Source organism: Triturus cristatus, chromosome 10, assembly GCF_964204655.1.
Source record: "Triturus cristatus chromosome 10, aTriCri1.1, whole genome shotgun sequence".
In the NCBI taxonomy this organism is placed as follows: Eukaryota; Metazoa; Chordata; class Amphibia; order Caudata; family Salamandridae; genus Triturus; species Triturus cristatus.
Window position 1 is genome coordinate 281,063,823 of NC_140593.1, and position 17,070 is coordinate 281,080,892.

The 17,070-nt window shown below is 43.0% G+C and overlaps 1 protein-coding gene across 1 annotated transcript in view; it reads left to right on the forward strand.

The window, feature by feature from the left end:
• Positions 1–17,070, forward strand: part of LOC146789325 (ATP-dependent translocase ABCB1-like) — a 1,722,143-nt gene that overhangs the window by 1,546,545 nt on the left and 158,528 nt on the right. Inside the window, exon 25 of the mRNA XM_085631119.1 lies at positions 9,774–9,930. Within this exon, the coding sequence (XP_085487245.1) occupies positions 9,774–9,930 (157 nt within the window). The remainder of the gene's footprint in view (positions 1–9,773; positions 9,931–17,070) is intronic.

Here is a 17,070-nt window from a genome sequence, read left to right on the forward strand (position 1 = left end):
CCTTGTCCGGCTGGACATTGGCTGCAATATAGTACCAATCTAGGCTATATTCATTGTATTTCTAACTACTTTTTGATTTCAGGGACCATTGTTTCCTGTAATATCTACTTCTTCAGTGACAAAATACAGAAGTTCCAATAGCACATCAAAAACACACAACACCAAGCCTCCTTCATCTCTTACACCCACTTCTTCTCATAGAATCCTGCAATGGTCCTCTTTCAAAGCCCTAACTCTTGCAGATCTCATTGACATACTCCACCCCCTCAAAACCATCTCTAAGGAAGATTACGTCTTATCCTTGTTGTTTATCAAGGCTCGTCTGTGGGAGTTCTCTCACACCTTCTCAACATTGTCAGTGCCACCCTCACAAAAGGCATATGCCCAGAAGCTAGCAAGACGTGCCTGATCCTCCCATTACTAAAGAAAGTTAAATTATTTCTTGAATAAAGTGACTTCATATTTGCTGCTCCAGTCTTCTCACTCTCACAGCTGGTTGGTGATAATGCCTTGTTCCATGGCCTTTCCAACTCCACTCTGGAACCACTTAACTACATCCCACTGAGTGCTGCACATTTCACCTAGGGCCTTAAGACATATTACATCACTCCCAGCCTGATGGAAGTGCATTGGCTCCCCGTGCTGGTCTGTGCACATTCAAAACGTATTGTCTCCGGTCCAGGGAGGACCTTGCCTGGCACTTCGGGCTGGACTGTTCCCATGAGGCACAGGGTCAAGACTGGTTTGCATATGGCTGGGTCTAAACTGGGGTGGCGAAGTGAGCTAAAGAATGATGATGGGTTAAACCCAGATCTGTGACTAGGGGTGAGTGTCTGAAAAGTTTCAGCACACCCTCCATCATCTCCTTGTGTTTGCTTTGTTTGCCCTAAGTTGGCAGGGTATGCCCAGACATGGGCCCCCTTCTCACTTTGCCACTGGATTCAAGCTAGCCTGGCTGCTGAGGGGTGTTACCATGAAACCGGTCCCAGGATGCTTGTTTCCGGTCCAGGGAGGACCTGGCCTGGCAGTTCGGGCTGAACTGTTCCCATAAGGCACAGGGTCATGACTGATTTGCATATGGCTGGGTCTAAACTGGGATGGCGAAGTGAGCTTACGAAGGATGATGGGTTCAAACCATATCTGTGACTGGGTTGAGTGTCTGAAAAGGTTTAGCACTCCGTCCATCATCTCCTTTTGTTTGCATTTACAAAGACATCCTGATCAACATCCCCACTTACCTTGCAGACAAGCCAACCATCTCTGTTGGTTCTCAACACACATACAACTAGGACACCATCAGACTGCAGACTAAGACATGTTAAAAAGAAATAAACATGGCAGCAGACCTTTATTCAAGATATGGAACAACATCCTGCATCCATCAGGACTGCCTCAATGCTGCTCCAATTTAGGGAAGAGTAGAAGACTCACCTCTCTAAGGAACACTACATCACAAGACATTAACTGTCCACAACCTAGCTACCTCTCCTTTCTGTCTTTAAGTTTATGCGTGTTAATTACCTTGCACAGCCCCCCACTGCCTTTTGGCTATCTTCACACTACAGCAATACCGTATGCATGCACACATATAGACATAGTGACCATAAAGCTGCCCAATGGTATTGTAAACCCACAATAGGTCTTTTGGACCCAGCCCACATGTGCAATTTGGTCGGCAAAACCCAAAACCTGAAAAAAGTAAGCATTTCTGACAGAGGAAGTGCACTCGAGCTACAAAGATCAATTCCTTGGTTACATATCATATTTTAAAACATATATTCATTGATCCCCTGTTATTATTTAATCCCTCTGTAGGACAATGTTTTGTTTTATATAGAGGCAATTGTAGCTGTCTCACAACAGTCTACTTGATCTATGCACAGAGGGGCTACATTTTGACCCCCCTCATTAGTTGTTGTAAATGCAACTCACTAATAGATCACCTTGAACTAATCAGCATGTGGTAGTCGGATTGAAATAGGGTTTGGTATAGGCTGGTTGTCATAGGGTGAGGCATTCATGTTTAGGCCTGGTTAGAGAAAGCTTTATTGCTCCTGCACTGATCATGTAGGCAAGCAACACACACTTAACATCCAACATAAAAGAATGCGTTGATTTGTTTAGGAGAGACCTCTTCAAGCATTGGTTGCTAGATTCTCCGTTACATGTAGGTACCAGGCCATGGTATTTCGTGAATGCTTACATTTTACAGATGAAGTTTCCATGTGTATGTACTAGCAAAAGAAGTTGATGTGCGTTATTTCATTTGTGCTCATTATAGAGCACACACAGATCATAATTTATATACTGTTGTCTCTATTTGTGTGACTGGAAACCTTTGGCAAGTGGGTTACAGCCACTGTAAAAAATATTGCACAGTCATGAATAGCAAAATGCTAGGTTTTTCGTCCTCCTATGTGGTGTCTCAAACTGCATTGGAAGACTTTGACGTGCTGCCACAGAAATTACTTAGAACTCCTGAGTAGCACAGTTGCTGGTGTTTCTAAATTCTCCACTACCTGCCTTCACTCCTGTGGGGACCAGCCTAGTATTGTGATTGTAATTGTATTTATATAGCGCTTACTACCCTTGACGAGGTTTCAAAATACTTTTCTGCAAGTAACACACTACTCCGGAACCCAAAAAGGATTAGTAGTGTAGTAGTACTGTGAAATGTGAGTTAATTTGGGTGGTGGACATGCGAGCCTGTTAGTTGGATTGAAAAAGATAATGGGGGATAGTGGAGGGAAGTGTCTAGAATGTGTTTATTGGGAGATTATAGTACTAAGATGTGGTTTGGGATAGCATATGGAGAGATGGAGGAAGGAAGACTCTCTAGAAATGGATTAGGGAGATAATAGTAGTAAAATGAGTTTTGGGATGAGTTAAAGGAGGGATGGGTGAGGGAAGAATTTAGAAGGGTTGTTTGGGAGATCATAGTATTAAAATGAGATTTGGTGTGATCCCTGAGGGGGAGGGTAGAGGAGGGAAGAGTCTATCAAGGGTTATTTTTGAGATCGTAGTAGTAGAATTAGGTTTGGGGTGAGTCAGAGAGTGGAGGCAGATGATATATTGAGAGAGGCATAGGGTAAAATATAGGCTAGTGCATTGTAGAAAGTCAAAGGTTTTTTTCTTTTTTACAGTAGGTGTAAAGTAATAAATATATAGATACATGAGTACATATTATTCATATTTATATCAAGAAATAGACATATATAGATACATCTATATATTCAAATGAAATGTTTATGTACACAGGGATATGCTGTACATTTGTGTTTGAGTATAGTTGTTATGTAGGAAAGTGGCAACTCTTGAGTAGTCTTCTGAAGATAAGATAGCTATTTGTGGATCTTATGTTTGGGGGTAAAGAATTCCATAGCTTGGCTGCTTGACCAGAGAAAGATGCGTCACCTAGGTTTTTTTCTGGTATGGTGGGATTTTGAGACGAGATGCCAATCTGCAGTGGAGGTTCCTTTGTTGAAAGTAATTTTTGATTTTATTCCTAATGAAAAGCAGTCCGGTTCCATGTATTGCTTTGTGGGTGATATAAAGTAGCTTGAACGTAGATCTTCTGCCTAGCGGTAACCAATGTAGGGCCCTCAAAGCAAGAGAGATGTGGGCTTGTGGCTTTACATTTAGTAGTTTGGCTGCATAGTTCTGAATCCGTTGTAGTCTTTTCATAGTTTATAAAGATGATCCGTGTTAGAGGCCATCAGTGTAATCGGGTTTAGACAGTACAACAGCGATAGTGACCTGGACCTCATGCGGAAATTCCAGGTGGAAGATGCGTCACAGAGTTTTCATAGTAATGAAGCTTGATGTTACACATTGTTCCACTTGGGCATTCATTGATAACTTGGAGTCCATGGTAATTCAAAGGTTTCTTACTTCCTTAGATATTTTAGGATGTGGTCCCAGATCATCAGGCCAGGGGCAAAGTGGGTCATAATTTTTCCAATAGCCACATGGGAGTATTTCCATTTTGAAAGCATTACATTTAAGATGGCTCCAAGTCATCCGCTGATCAACGGCTCTAAGGCAATTGAAGATTTGTGAGTTTCCAATGTCTTCTGGGCTTTCCAATATAAGGAGCATTTGTGTGTCATCGGTATAGTTATAGCATGTGAGCTGAAATTCATTGATGATTGAGGGTAATGAATTCATGTAGATGTTGAAAAGCATGGGTGAGATGATAGAGCCTTGAGAGACCCCTGCTTTTGTGAAGTACAGTTTGGATGCGAATGGCGGAGAATGGATGACATTTGTTCTGTTTTGAAGGTAGGATGTGAGCCAGTCGTGGGCCGTCTCCTGTATGCCGGCTTCGTAGAGTCTTTAGATTATTGTCGACCTGTCGAAAGCATTAATAAATGCCAGTAAAAATATGTTTGGGAAAAAAAACCGGTGTCAAGAGCACCTGAGAGGTCCAAGAGAAGTAGTGCAGCAACCCTGTTGTGGTCTACTGTGTATTTAAGGTCATCCCGGGAGGCGATGAGGGCAGATTATGTGCCTCTTTCTGGACGAAATGTTGTTTGGAAGTTGAAAAGTATGGAGTTATCTTCAATGAATTGTGACATCTGGATGGATGCTGCTCTTTCTATCAGTTTGCCCAGTGAAGGTCCATTTGTAATTGGTCTGTGGTTGTTGGGGTGAGGCTGATCCAGGTTAGATTTCTTTAATAATGGGTGTTAATATGCCTTTTTTAGGTCTTTTTAAAAGATTCCTGTAGTTAAGGAATTATTGATGATTCTTCTTACTGGTGTGCCAACATAGGTAGTTAGAAGAATGTTGTTGAATATTTGTGGTGGACAAGGGTCAGAAGGGCTGCTGGCAGGCCTGCTTGCTTTGACCAGATCCAGAAACCCACTTTGTGATATTTGTTTGAAGGAGTGAAGAGGCTGGGTTAGCCTGCTCTTGGAGGGTATTTTTGGAAATGGGTTGGTGCTGGTGTTTTTCCTATGTTTCAACTAGGAGTCCAATGTTTCTGATTTGGTTGGTAATGATTTGCCAGTTTGTCCATGAATTTTTGAGCAATGAGATGATTTCTTTCTATTCATTTAGGTTTACAACATTCTGTGAAAATACGTAGCCTCTGAGGCTGTACTTTGTCTTTTTAACTTTCAAAATCAAATAATGGAGGTGGTCTTGCTCCTTGAGGCATAAGCACAGTACAGGGGAAACTAGGACACAAATTCAAACAGTCACAGATTGAAAAAAATAGTTGTTTTCACAGTACAAATTGCACAGAAACCAAGAGTCCTATTTAAACAGACATGATTAGAAAAGCAGCAGTTTTAAAGTTTCAAACATTCACAGCACACGTCTGTGTTCTTACCACCTTCTGTGTTGTTTGTTCACTAGGCTGTTTAGGGCAAAGAGAAGCTGGGGCTCCAAGATGAAGGTGCCTGTCTTGTGGTTCCCTGCACAGACCATAAAGGGCTTCTGCAGGTGTGAGAGGAGGAGGGCTCAGGTTTGCTTGGGAGCTAGAGGGCCAATCAGGAAGGCCCCTGCAAGCCAAAGGACAGTACAGGGGAAACTAGGACACAAATTCAACCAGTCACTGGTGGAAAAAACTGTTGTTTTCCCAGTACAAATTGCACAGAAACCAAGAGTTCTATTTAAACAGTCACAAGTCGAAAAACAGCACTTTTAAAGTTTAGAAATTCAAAGCACAAGTCTGTTCTTTCAACCTTCGTTGTTGCTTGTTTACAGGGCTGTTTAGAGCACAGAGAGTCTGGGGCTACAAGATAGAGGAATGCCACCCCAGAATTTATATAAAGTATATTGGTGTTGATTGAGTACACATTTTTACAAGGATCAGTCTAGTCCCCATTAGGCTGCGAACTGCATGTGTGGACATATGTGCATGAGCAGATATTCCCATGTGCTGATCTGTTAAATTGCTGCCGGTACAAGTGACCAGGGAAGCCATTTTAGTAAAAGTGCTGGACACTGGTGAAAATGAGTTCCCCAGCTACTTGATGGCTTCACTGATACTGAAGATATTTGGTATCAGACATCTCATATTAATAAATCCACAATGATTCCAGTGATGGATTTGTTAATACATGCAACCAGATGGCACATTAGAGGTGCCCCCTGAAAACCTTCTAACTACTAGTGTGCTAACTGACTTGTCCTAGCCAGCCTGCCACCACAGATGAGTTTCTGACCCCAGGGGTGAGGGCCTTTGCTCTCAGGGGGTCAGGAACAAAGCATGCTTGGGTAGAGGGTGTCTACACCCCTCCCAAGGGATGACCTGCAATTTAGAATTCCAATGAGGGGGCTTCAAAGAGCCCATTGCCTTTGGTTTGCAAATCTGGCATCCCCCATAGGAGTGAATTCCCAATCCCCCTGTCCAGGCCCATTTGGTGCCTGGACAGGTGGGTAAATCAATTGTCAGAGAAGGCGTGTTCACCTTCAAGCTAGTTCCACCCTTGAGGTGGGCTACCTGAAGTGAAAATAAAAATCAGAAGTTGGGAGTGTACTGACCACAGCGATAAGCAGCCCATTGGCTACTACCCTACACTCTCCTAAGGCCTCTAAAGACAGTATTTAAGGAGAGCCCCCGGCAGCAGGAAATCAGATCCTGTGGCCCTGAAAGAAGAAGACGGATGCTGAAGAATCGTAAAAAGCCAGAATAGAAGGCCAGCAACTGACTTGGTGCCATCCCTGCCAGCCTGCCTGCTGTTCTTGATAATTGTGCCACAGAGAACTCATACTGCAACTGCCTGTGCCTCCAGAATCCTGGGAGAACTTCCAGCCTTCACCCAATACTCAGGATCTCATATGGAGTAGCATAGCTACTTCCCTGCTAACTGCAGGCACTCCAGAAGAGCTGCAAGGATTCTGGACCACCACTGCACCAATGCAACCTAGCCCAAGCTGATGTGGGCCAATGGTGCCAGCATGGTCCCCAGACCCTCTAGACTCGAAGCACACCCTGGGTTCCCAGCTGTGGACTTCCCGAAGCTGCCTGCAGCCTCTTTTTGCAGGACCCCTCTACTGCGAGAGTCTCTTGTGATGAAAACAAGATGCATCCAAACACCTCTGCACCCCACCAACCAGTGCCTAGATAAGAGGACCAAAGGGTTCCCATGTCCCCAAGTATCATGAGACCTGAGCCCCCTGTTGGTCCAGCCTGACTGCCCCCTAGTCAAAGCCTACAGCCTATTTATGACGCAAACAATACCCATAGAGTATCACTGGGCACCCAACGCTGTTTTGCACCCCTGCACCCAGCCAACCTAGTGTCGCTGTTGGTGTTCTGCTGGTGCTGCCTTGGACCTTGCCCACCAGTCACCTTAACTCCTAGAGGCTGGTCCCATAAGTTGCTGCACTGTACCTGAATGCTGCACTTGCTTTTCCTCCCATAGGCTAACATTGCAGCTTCTGAAAATTGCAGTGTCAACTTTTCAAATACAAAAGTAATTCTATTGCTTTTCTCCTGCACTGCTCCTCTGCATCCAACTTAGCAACAACTTGCTGTTCTAGCTTACTCCTTGCAAACAGTGCTCTGCATTTTAGCACTCTCATAGCCTTTTATACCTTAGTTCATTCCCCTCTAACACAGGTACAGTAACATTCATTCATCACACTGATACATCAAAGGGCGTCTTCTGAATTCACCGCAGGTAGGCCAAAGTTTCAAAAACGGTGTGTTAATAGATAGATTTGGAGGTGTACAAACAGCAATATGCGTGTTCAACGGAATAAGTGAGAGAGAGAGCGTGTTAACTCCTGCTCACCACGTCCAGCAGCAGTGATCACTTTTGCAGGAAATGTTCTATTAAAAAGTGTTCAGCTGGTTTATGCAACTAAATTAAAACAGTCCGCATGCTTGTTAGAGGTGCTAGATTGGCTCAATGAGCTAACTGATCACCAGTGAAAGCATATTCTGAGTTTCCTCAAAGCCACAGAATTCATGGCAGTGAGCCCATCATGAAAACTGTGATGGTGAGGAAACTAAGGGGGCCCTGAGGAGTCCCCTATTGCCTCCGGATCTTTAGATGCAAGCAGGGGGGCACATGGTGTGCCCCCTGTCTGCATGCACCCCCATTCCTGCATGGCATGGACTTCATAGTCCATGTCATGTAGTAACATGCTTTGGCGCTCCCATTGCAGTGCCTTTTCAATAGGCACCACCGTGGGAACGCCAAAGGACCTCCCACCAGACCACGAGGTAACTCGCAATCTGGCAGGTGGCATGCTGTGAGGTTTGGCAGTGTGGGAACGGGGTGGTGGTGTAGCCTGCTTCCATGCCAGCAAACTCAATATCAGGCCCTAAGTGTGTTTGGATGAAAGATCCAAATCCTGTCTGACAAGATTTAACTTGAGCTTGGAGGAAGAACAATGTCTGTGTTGTGCAGTCCTTGTCATGAGGTACTGTGAAGTTTGCATACCTCATTACTAACCGCTTCCCCATCTCCAGTTCAACACGTGTGCCCAATTTTTGCCAGTGTCATATTCCGGCCAGCAGCACCTACTGCAATTCCAGGTGTGACATTACTATGGATCTCATTATTGAACTGTAGCTCCTCAAAACTGTTGCTTCATGTAGCTCTGCCATTTCACCTCAGTGTTGCATTGTGGATAGATATTTCAGTATTTTAACTACAGCCTATGGTACCTCAAGCTTGATGTGTGATACTTCCCAATAGAAATGTGTTAACAGTTGACAGACATATACAATATTGTTTAAAAAAACAATGGATTTTGCAGGGCATGCAGCTGTTAAATCCATGTTGGTATCTTACAGTTTTAGTACAGTTTGCAGTTTAAACTGATAACCATTCAGCATAAATTAGCAGCATTATTGGTTTTGTACAACCAGAAAGCATCTGCTGTAATCAGAAGTTAACTTTATTTGTGTAGATGATGGGAAACTAGGTCCCTGGGACTCTAGTAGCATGGAGCTATTTTGAGGAAAACATTAGCTTTGTCCTCATAAAAGTATCCATCACAGTAGACAATCTGCACATTAGACAACAATCAATGGATAGATGCGCTCGTGTCAAACAGCCAGACCTATTGGCATTGCCAGTGCTTGTTTCCTTTGCAATGTTTCACCCTGACTTGCCACCGCTTCTGGGATTTCCCTGGAAAGTCCTTATTTGATTCTAAATTTTGTTGAACTTTTTTCTTCAATAATGGTAAAGTTTCTGTCTTGTTAGTTCAGTTAATAATTCCAGAAATTAGGCACCTATGAACACACAACATTGACAAATCAGTCATCTAGGAGGAAACAATCTAGTACTGATGGGAAAGTGCGATGACTTTCAAGCAGTTGTGGAAACTCTTGTCATGTATTGGGAAGATAAGTTCTTGATGACTTTTCTCTATTAGACTTCAAAGACTATACCGTGGCTTGAGGTTGGTTGCGGTGATTCTGTTACTCGAAAATTCTTGATCTAAGAATTGTTCACTACTAGTTCCTCAGTTTAAATCATTTGGTATTCTGAAAAGTCAGATATTCATTAACAGTGCAAATTATAGTTTGAAGTAATCTTGCAATATGTCTGCTTGTGTCTAAATCCCGAATCACCTGTACAGGCATGCTCTAATGGTCCTGTATGTCATGCTAGAGTGGTGTTTTTAGTTGTGCAACAGTAAATAAAAAATATATTTTCTGCTGGGGTTGGAATAGCTGATCTGTTGTCCATGATTGCCAAATTAAATGTCTGCAGAGAGAAAATCATTTTTTTAAGAAACAGAGAGTGCAACCATAGGTGTGGCATTTCAGCAATTAAATGTATATTTCTTAATTTTTCTAGTGTGTTCGCTTGTATTCTGTTTCCCGCCATGAGTATTGGACAATACAGCACCCTTGTTCCAGACTATAGCAAAGCAAAGGTTGCTGTTCAGAGAATTGCTAAACTTTTGGAAAGGCAACCACAAATAGACAGCTACAGTGAAGATGGAAAAGTATTGGTAAGTGTAAAACTTATGCTTCAAAATATACATTTTGAAAATTGAGTTAATGTTTTTTAACTGCTACACAATTCTTCTGTTTTAATGAGTTTTTAATTCCTTTTTGTTTTCTACATAACACATGCATTTATCCATGAAAGGCCTAGGCTGGAAAAAATCTGTATAGTAATAAAGTACATGCGTCGTAAATGCTCTATTCACGGATGACCAGATAAAGTTTTGAGAAAGTAATTTTCATTAAGTAATACATTTACTTCTGTATCTTTTCACAATTTATATGCTGTTTAAATTTGTAATTATATTGGGCGTTGCTGTATTATTGTGCTTATTTAGGTCCAATAGAAATGGTATAATATTCTAAAACATATGAACACTACATTGACTTCCATAATCCACTGTGATATATATACATTGATTTAAATATTATGCAAGTTGTATCTGGAAGGACAGAGATGTAGTCAGAAACATAAGAGGGCATACATCTTCATGATTACTTCTCTACGAAAGTCTCCGTTTGAGCCGAGAATGTCTATAATTATTCCACCCTATTAAGGACTGCTCAACTATTAGGCTTAGTACATCTAAGTATAAAGTGAGCTAGCCTACGTGTTCAGCTGTTAAAACAGTCGATTCGATTCGATAAACTTTATTCGATTCAAAAAGATAGAATCATAAAAGTATACAGACCTTAATTTAAAAACATATTGTTACTAATACAAAGTTTATACAAATTTAACATATAATTTATCAGGAAGAATGGAAACCTACAATGCGAAACCATATTAGTCGCCCTATAACAGAGATTATTAGCATACTATATAACCAGTTGGACCAACATATGACATTAATTTTTTAGTGCTTATTGCACTGGCAGCAAGAAGGTCTTTAACCAAACTAACAGTACCGTTTCCTAATCTGGAGTGATAGTCGTATAAAACTTAACATGGCACAACATATTCCAGAAGATGATAGCGATAACAAATAGTCATAACCCTCTTTATAATTACATGGTTGTCGCCCTTTTAGAATAGGCTTAATAAACCTAATTCTTGGTTCCTTATAAAGAGAACAAAAAAGGACCGCGTGAATAGTACTTTGACTAGTTTTGTTATCGCAAAAACAAGGGGGTAGCCTCTCACACCAACCCCCTTGTTTTGGAAAGGCAAGGAGAAAATGAAGAGTGTTTAATCTAAACCTTGTCAGGTAAAAGCGCCATTGCACATTAGTAGTAAATGTTAAATAAAATTGTTGCTGCAATTTACCCAAACAATTTGTTGGCTGGTCTGAGTGTAACATACTTAAACTTTTACGATAACTTGTTTTAATCAGAGTTTTTATGTCCCCCTGCATTTTTTCGGGGTTATCATAAAGGTGACCCAAACCAATTCTATGCAAAGTATTACTAACGTATGAAAGCCATGGGATCTGCATTGCATGTTCAAGGTTTTTGCAGTCCTGCAGGATATCTTTGGAGAGCTGAAGGTCTTCCGATAACCATATTTTACCCCATAATAATAAAGGGGAAACACGGATGATGTCAGTCACATATTCCATTCCCATCTCAGTGTGGCAAAAACTGTTAGATGAACCTGATGGAATTGACAATAAACGCTTTAAAAATGTATTTTCAATGACCTGGATCATGGCTGGGCTTTCTATCCCCCAGACCCCTGCCCCGTAGGTTGCCACAGATAGGCATTTTGCTCTATACGAGGTTTTTAAATGTGGGACTGATTTTTGTCCCAATTTACTACAAAAACGAAATAAACCCTCTATAGATCTACTGGTACATTGTACACGCGCCTTCATCAAAGGGGCCCAGCTCAGTCTGTTGTTAAATAAATTTCCCAAGTAATTGAAATTATCAACTTTGTCAATGGTAAAATTAGTTACCATGAACTTACGGGTTTTTGTCCCTTTAGGGCCACAGACCATTGCAAAAGATTTTGAAAAGTTTACCTTTGGGTCCAGGTCCGGCATAAAGTTATTAAATGCTTCCAGACAGGTCTGCATACTATTCGCTGTAAGGGTCATTAATACCGTATCATCGGCATAAGATAACATAGGTATCTTCTTGCCGTTCACCTTCGGGAAATCCGAACAATGTTCCAACAAGAACTTTTCCAGGCCATTAGTATAGACTCAAAACAGAAAAGGCGCTAATATACAGCCTTGTCGTACACCCTCAGTTGAGGGGATAGATTTTGTTTTTCACCCCCTGGCCCGAATCTTATTGTCACAGTTGTAGCCGCATGTAGTCTGCGGAGCAGGGTAACCAAAGGTTCTTCAAAACCCATGTCCTCCATCATCCGCCATAGTTTATTCCTACAAACAGTGTCAAAGGCACTGGATAAATCCATGAAGGCCAGGTGGATAGAAAAACCCCTGGCCTTCATGTACTTACCCATAATTAGTGCCAGATTTAGACACTGTTCGGTTGTTCCCTTTCCTCTCCTGAACCCATATTGAGAGTTCACAATTAGGCCCACGGAGTCGGCCCATGTCTCCAATCTGGCCAAAATTATCCTTCCCAATAGTTGCATGATGCATCAATTAATGATATTGGGTGATAGCATCGTGGGTCGCACTTGTCACCCTTTTTGAAAATAGGCACCACCACTGCCTCCTTCCAGGATAGGGGAATGCGACCGACAATAGCTGCTTTGAATACGTTCAATAACAAAGGGGCCCATACAACAGTATTATGTTTGAAAAGATCCAACGGCACCGCATCAGGGCCAGGGGCTTTTAGTGGTACGCCTTTCCTCAGGGCATCTTCAACTTCCCGAAGAGTAAGCGACGAGCTAAGCAAGGAAGCTGTAAGCGGGAAGTCCACATCCTTTGTATCATCCTGCAAGCCTAAAGGGATACTGATTTAGGATTAAATATATTCCCAAAGTGGGCTTCCCATATCTCACCCGTTATCTGCATCACCATATTTTCCTTGCCATCACTAGAAAATAAGGGACGATTTACCACTTCCCAAAAAAGCCTACTGTCTTTTAACTCTGAGGCTTTTTCTAGGTCGTCCCAAGCTAAGGTTTTTAAATCCAGCTTCCGTTTTCTAATTGCCTCTCTATATGCGCTTCTCGCAGTTCTTACCAGCCCCTTATTCTTTGGTTTTTGTTGCAAAGCCCTTTTTAGTGATTTTTGGGTTGCAGAACACACAGCATCAAACCATTTAAAGCCATTGGACTGTCTATTGACCATTGGTTTTTTAAGATGCTCTGCCACATTCCCACACAGAATTTCGAAATTCATAATTACATTTTCAGGATCTGTGGTTGGTGACAGACAAGACTTGATTACAGAACTATTGGCACTTAAAATCTCCGTCTCCAGCCCAATTGCATCTACTTTCTCCCACTTCATGGTAACACCTTGATTCCTATTATATCTTACAGGTTGGTCCCAGGTTGGATGCCTTGTTGCAACGGGGGGGGCACAAAGTTAAGATCAAAGAATTATGATCGCTTGCCGGGTTTGCATGCGTCTCGAATTTGTCAATAAAATGTAAATAGCTACTGGACACAATAATAAAATCAATAACACTCATAGAACCACTAGCACCCTGAAAGGTTGGTATGGGAAGTAAATTTGGGGCAACACATGATTCCATTATACATAAGTAATTCATTACAATAATATTATTTAACGCATCACCCTGAGGTGTATGCTTAAAATGCTGGATAGGGTGCTCATTTAGGTCCACCAAACCACACACATTTGACCCACCAAATTTACACAGGGTACAATTGAAATCGCCAACCCATATAGTGAATAACAAGGGTAGATCACTACGCACCTTGGATATAGCCTCCTGCAAACTCACAATTACAGCTGTATCATGGTTATCAAAAACATTGTAATACCAATTAATCAGCAGCAGGGGCACGGAAAACAGAGATTCTAGCAAAAGTAATTGATACCAGGGAGTGTCTACTATCTTAGATGTTATTAAATTATTCCATTTGAGAGTAATAGAGGTCATTATCCCACCTTTAGCTCTGCCTGTCTGTGATGGCACAGCTAATACGTTAAATGATTGGAATCCGTCAAAATCCTGGTCAGTTCTACTCCATGTCTCTTGGAGACACATGATATCATGGCTTACAACATAATCCAGCCAAGCCTCATCCAGTAACCTCCTAGAGAAACCTGCGATGTTCCACGAAATCAACCGAAACCCTGTTTTCCCTTGTGAATCACCTGGTTGATCTATATACGTGGCCACATCCAACCTAGGGGCAGGCAAATCTGACACACTGTTTACAATATCACAAACCTCTGCCTCAACAAAATTTTCACTCGATGCAATGCAAATTAATGCCACCTTATTGGCATTACCCCTCAATCTTTCACTGTTATGTTCCACTAGAGAACTACCCATTTCACCACATGGCTTAACAGACTTTTGGCTAGTTGGTAGTCAATCTGTCCCCCCCATCCCCATCAATGGGTCAAAACGGTTTCTCAGAGGAATATTATTTGGTATCCACCCAAGATATTCCTCACCCTGGAGTCGCATTCTAGGATACTTCTGGGGTGGATGGAAAGCAACATGCTTTAGATTGGGGTAAAAATATTCTAAACCTATACATTGTATATCCCCCAATCTACCAAACCTAGGTTCACGACAAATAAAGTCCTTAACCCAATTATCCCTAAAATTTATAAGAATGCAATCCCCCTCCAGGTCTTTATCACTTGGACCCACCCAAGGGACCCTTCTAACATTTAATATTTCTATCCTAGAGGCAGGGGGAAGTGGTCTGTTTTTATTGAGCCAAAAAATTACTTTATTTCTAAGATCCCTATTTGATTCCATTTGATTAGGTCTGACCCCTGGCACTCCCGTCAAAATTGCTGTAAAAGGAGCGGAGTCAGGAGGTAGATTTACACAGACTATCCTCTTCGGTGGAGCTTTTTCCCCCTGATTTGTAAGACCCTGTTGTGATGTTACCTCAGGCCTGGTAGTAACCACCTGCTTAGGTACCGATGGCTTTGGTGCAGGTGCGGCCACCGCTGCAGGTTTTTGCTGACCACCTACACCATCTATCAAAGTGGTATTCTTTGAAGCTGTTTGTGAAACTGCTTTAGCAGGATCAGCAATTGTAGCCATTTGTAACACCCCTATTGGCTTTTTTGGACCCACTTTCTTTATAGCAGTAAATTTATCCCCCGAAATCTCAATGGCCTTACTATCCTTAGCCAATGTATCAAGGGAGTGTGTGTTAACTGATATAAGGTGTTCTAATTGGTCCAATTTCAAATTTATTATTTGGGTTTTTTCCAATAAAGGCACCAAAAGAGTTTTAACCAGCTTTTCAATGTTAACAAGCAGTTCATCATTTGAACAAGAATGGTTTATGGGTATAACATCCCCGGATGAAGTTTCCCTTTGTTTCGCAGGTTTGGCCACAACTCGAAGAGCATTAATTTTAGCTATTTTAGCTCTACTACCCCTATTATGACCCCCTCCTCTTTTCCGTTTACTAGTTTTTATAGTTTCAATTACTACAGAATCGGATTCTAAAACCTGAGGTTGTGCTGATGTGGGCACTATACGACTCAAATTACAGTTTTGAGTACTATCCATACTAGCAGTACTTGATGATATACAGTCTGCATTTAAATAATCAGCCAGGTCATTAGAACATGTTAGTTGAGAAACAGAGACAGGATTAATAGGGGGATTTAGGGTGACTAAGGGTCAATTACAATGCTTTGTTCAGGCATAGTTATAGAACCAACACGTCCTAATGAGGAACGTTTCCCAGATACCAGGTCTAATGATAATCGCTTTTCAGTAAGTGCGATTTCTTTTTCCAAAATCCCAGTTGCCCGAATTATAAAATCATCCAGGGTTCCGGTTGCTTTAACATGACTCGTTTTCATAGTAACCTGCCTACCTTTTCCAGAGCATAAGGCCATCAAGGAACTACTTTATAAAGGATGAAACAAAGCAGTTAAAAATAAATACTTCAAGGCTCAAGAAGAAATAGAGTGACCCCGGCCCGTCCTTGATCGTCCTAGGACGGCCTCAGACGTCCCGCTCTTTGCCCGGGCTTCGCTCCGGGCGCTCCCACACGCTCCCGCGCAGCGGTTCAGTGGGCCAACTAAATACTGAGGAAAGAAGGTTAGGGGGCGTGTCAAGCAGGGAGAGCGGCCCAGGTGTTGTGGGTCAGTCAAGCAGGGACTCCTGGGTGATGGAGTCCCTGCGACACAGCTCGCAGCCCTGCTCAACTCCAAAGGCCCCCCCCTCACGATCCTGGCCCCAACAGGTCCCGAGGCGCTGATGACACCCGCTGGTAACACCCGCTGACTTCACCCGCGAAGCGGGACTCGCGCAGCGGGTCCGGCAAGCTGATGCGGTAAGTTGCAGAAGGTGTGGGTTGAAAGAAAGCAGGAATGAGGGCGTCCGTCCTGATTTCAGCAGAGTTCTATTTAAGAAAGGTTTCCCAAAGCTATGCCTTCGGTGGTGCTTTTTGAAGTTTGCTGCCGGGGGGCGTGTCAAGCAGGGAGAGTGGCCCAGGTGTTGTGGGTCAGTCAAGCAGGGACTCCTGGGTGATGGAGTCCCTGCGACACAGCTCTCAGCCCTGCTCAACTCCAAAGGCCCCCCTCATGATCCTGGCCCCAACAGGTCCCGAGGCGCTGATGACACCCGCTGGTAACAACCACTGACTTCACCCGCGAAGCGGGACCCACGCAGCGGGTCTGGCAAGCTGCTGCGGTAAGTTGCAGAAGGTGTGGGTTGAAAGAAAGCAGGAATGAGGGCGTCCGTCCTGATTTCAGCAGAGTTCTATTTAAGAAAGGTTTCCCAAAGCTATGCCTTCGGTGGTGCTTTTTGAAGTTTGCTGCCGGGGGGCGTGTCAAGCAGGGAGAGCGGCCCAGGTGTTGTGGGTCAGTCAAGCAGGGACTCCTGGGTGATGGAGTCCCTGCGACACAGCTCTCAGCCCTGCTCAACTCCAAAGGCCCCCCCCTCACGATCCTGGCACCAACAGGTCCCGAGGCGCTGATGACACCCGGTGGTAACACCCGCTGACTTCACCCGCGAAGCGGGACCCGCGCAGCGGGTCCGGCAAGCTGCTGCAGTAAGTTGCAGAAGGTGTGGGTTGAAAGAAAGCAGGAATGAGGGCG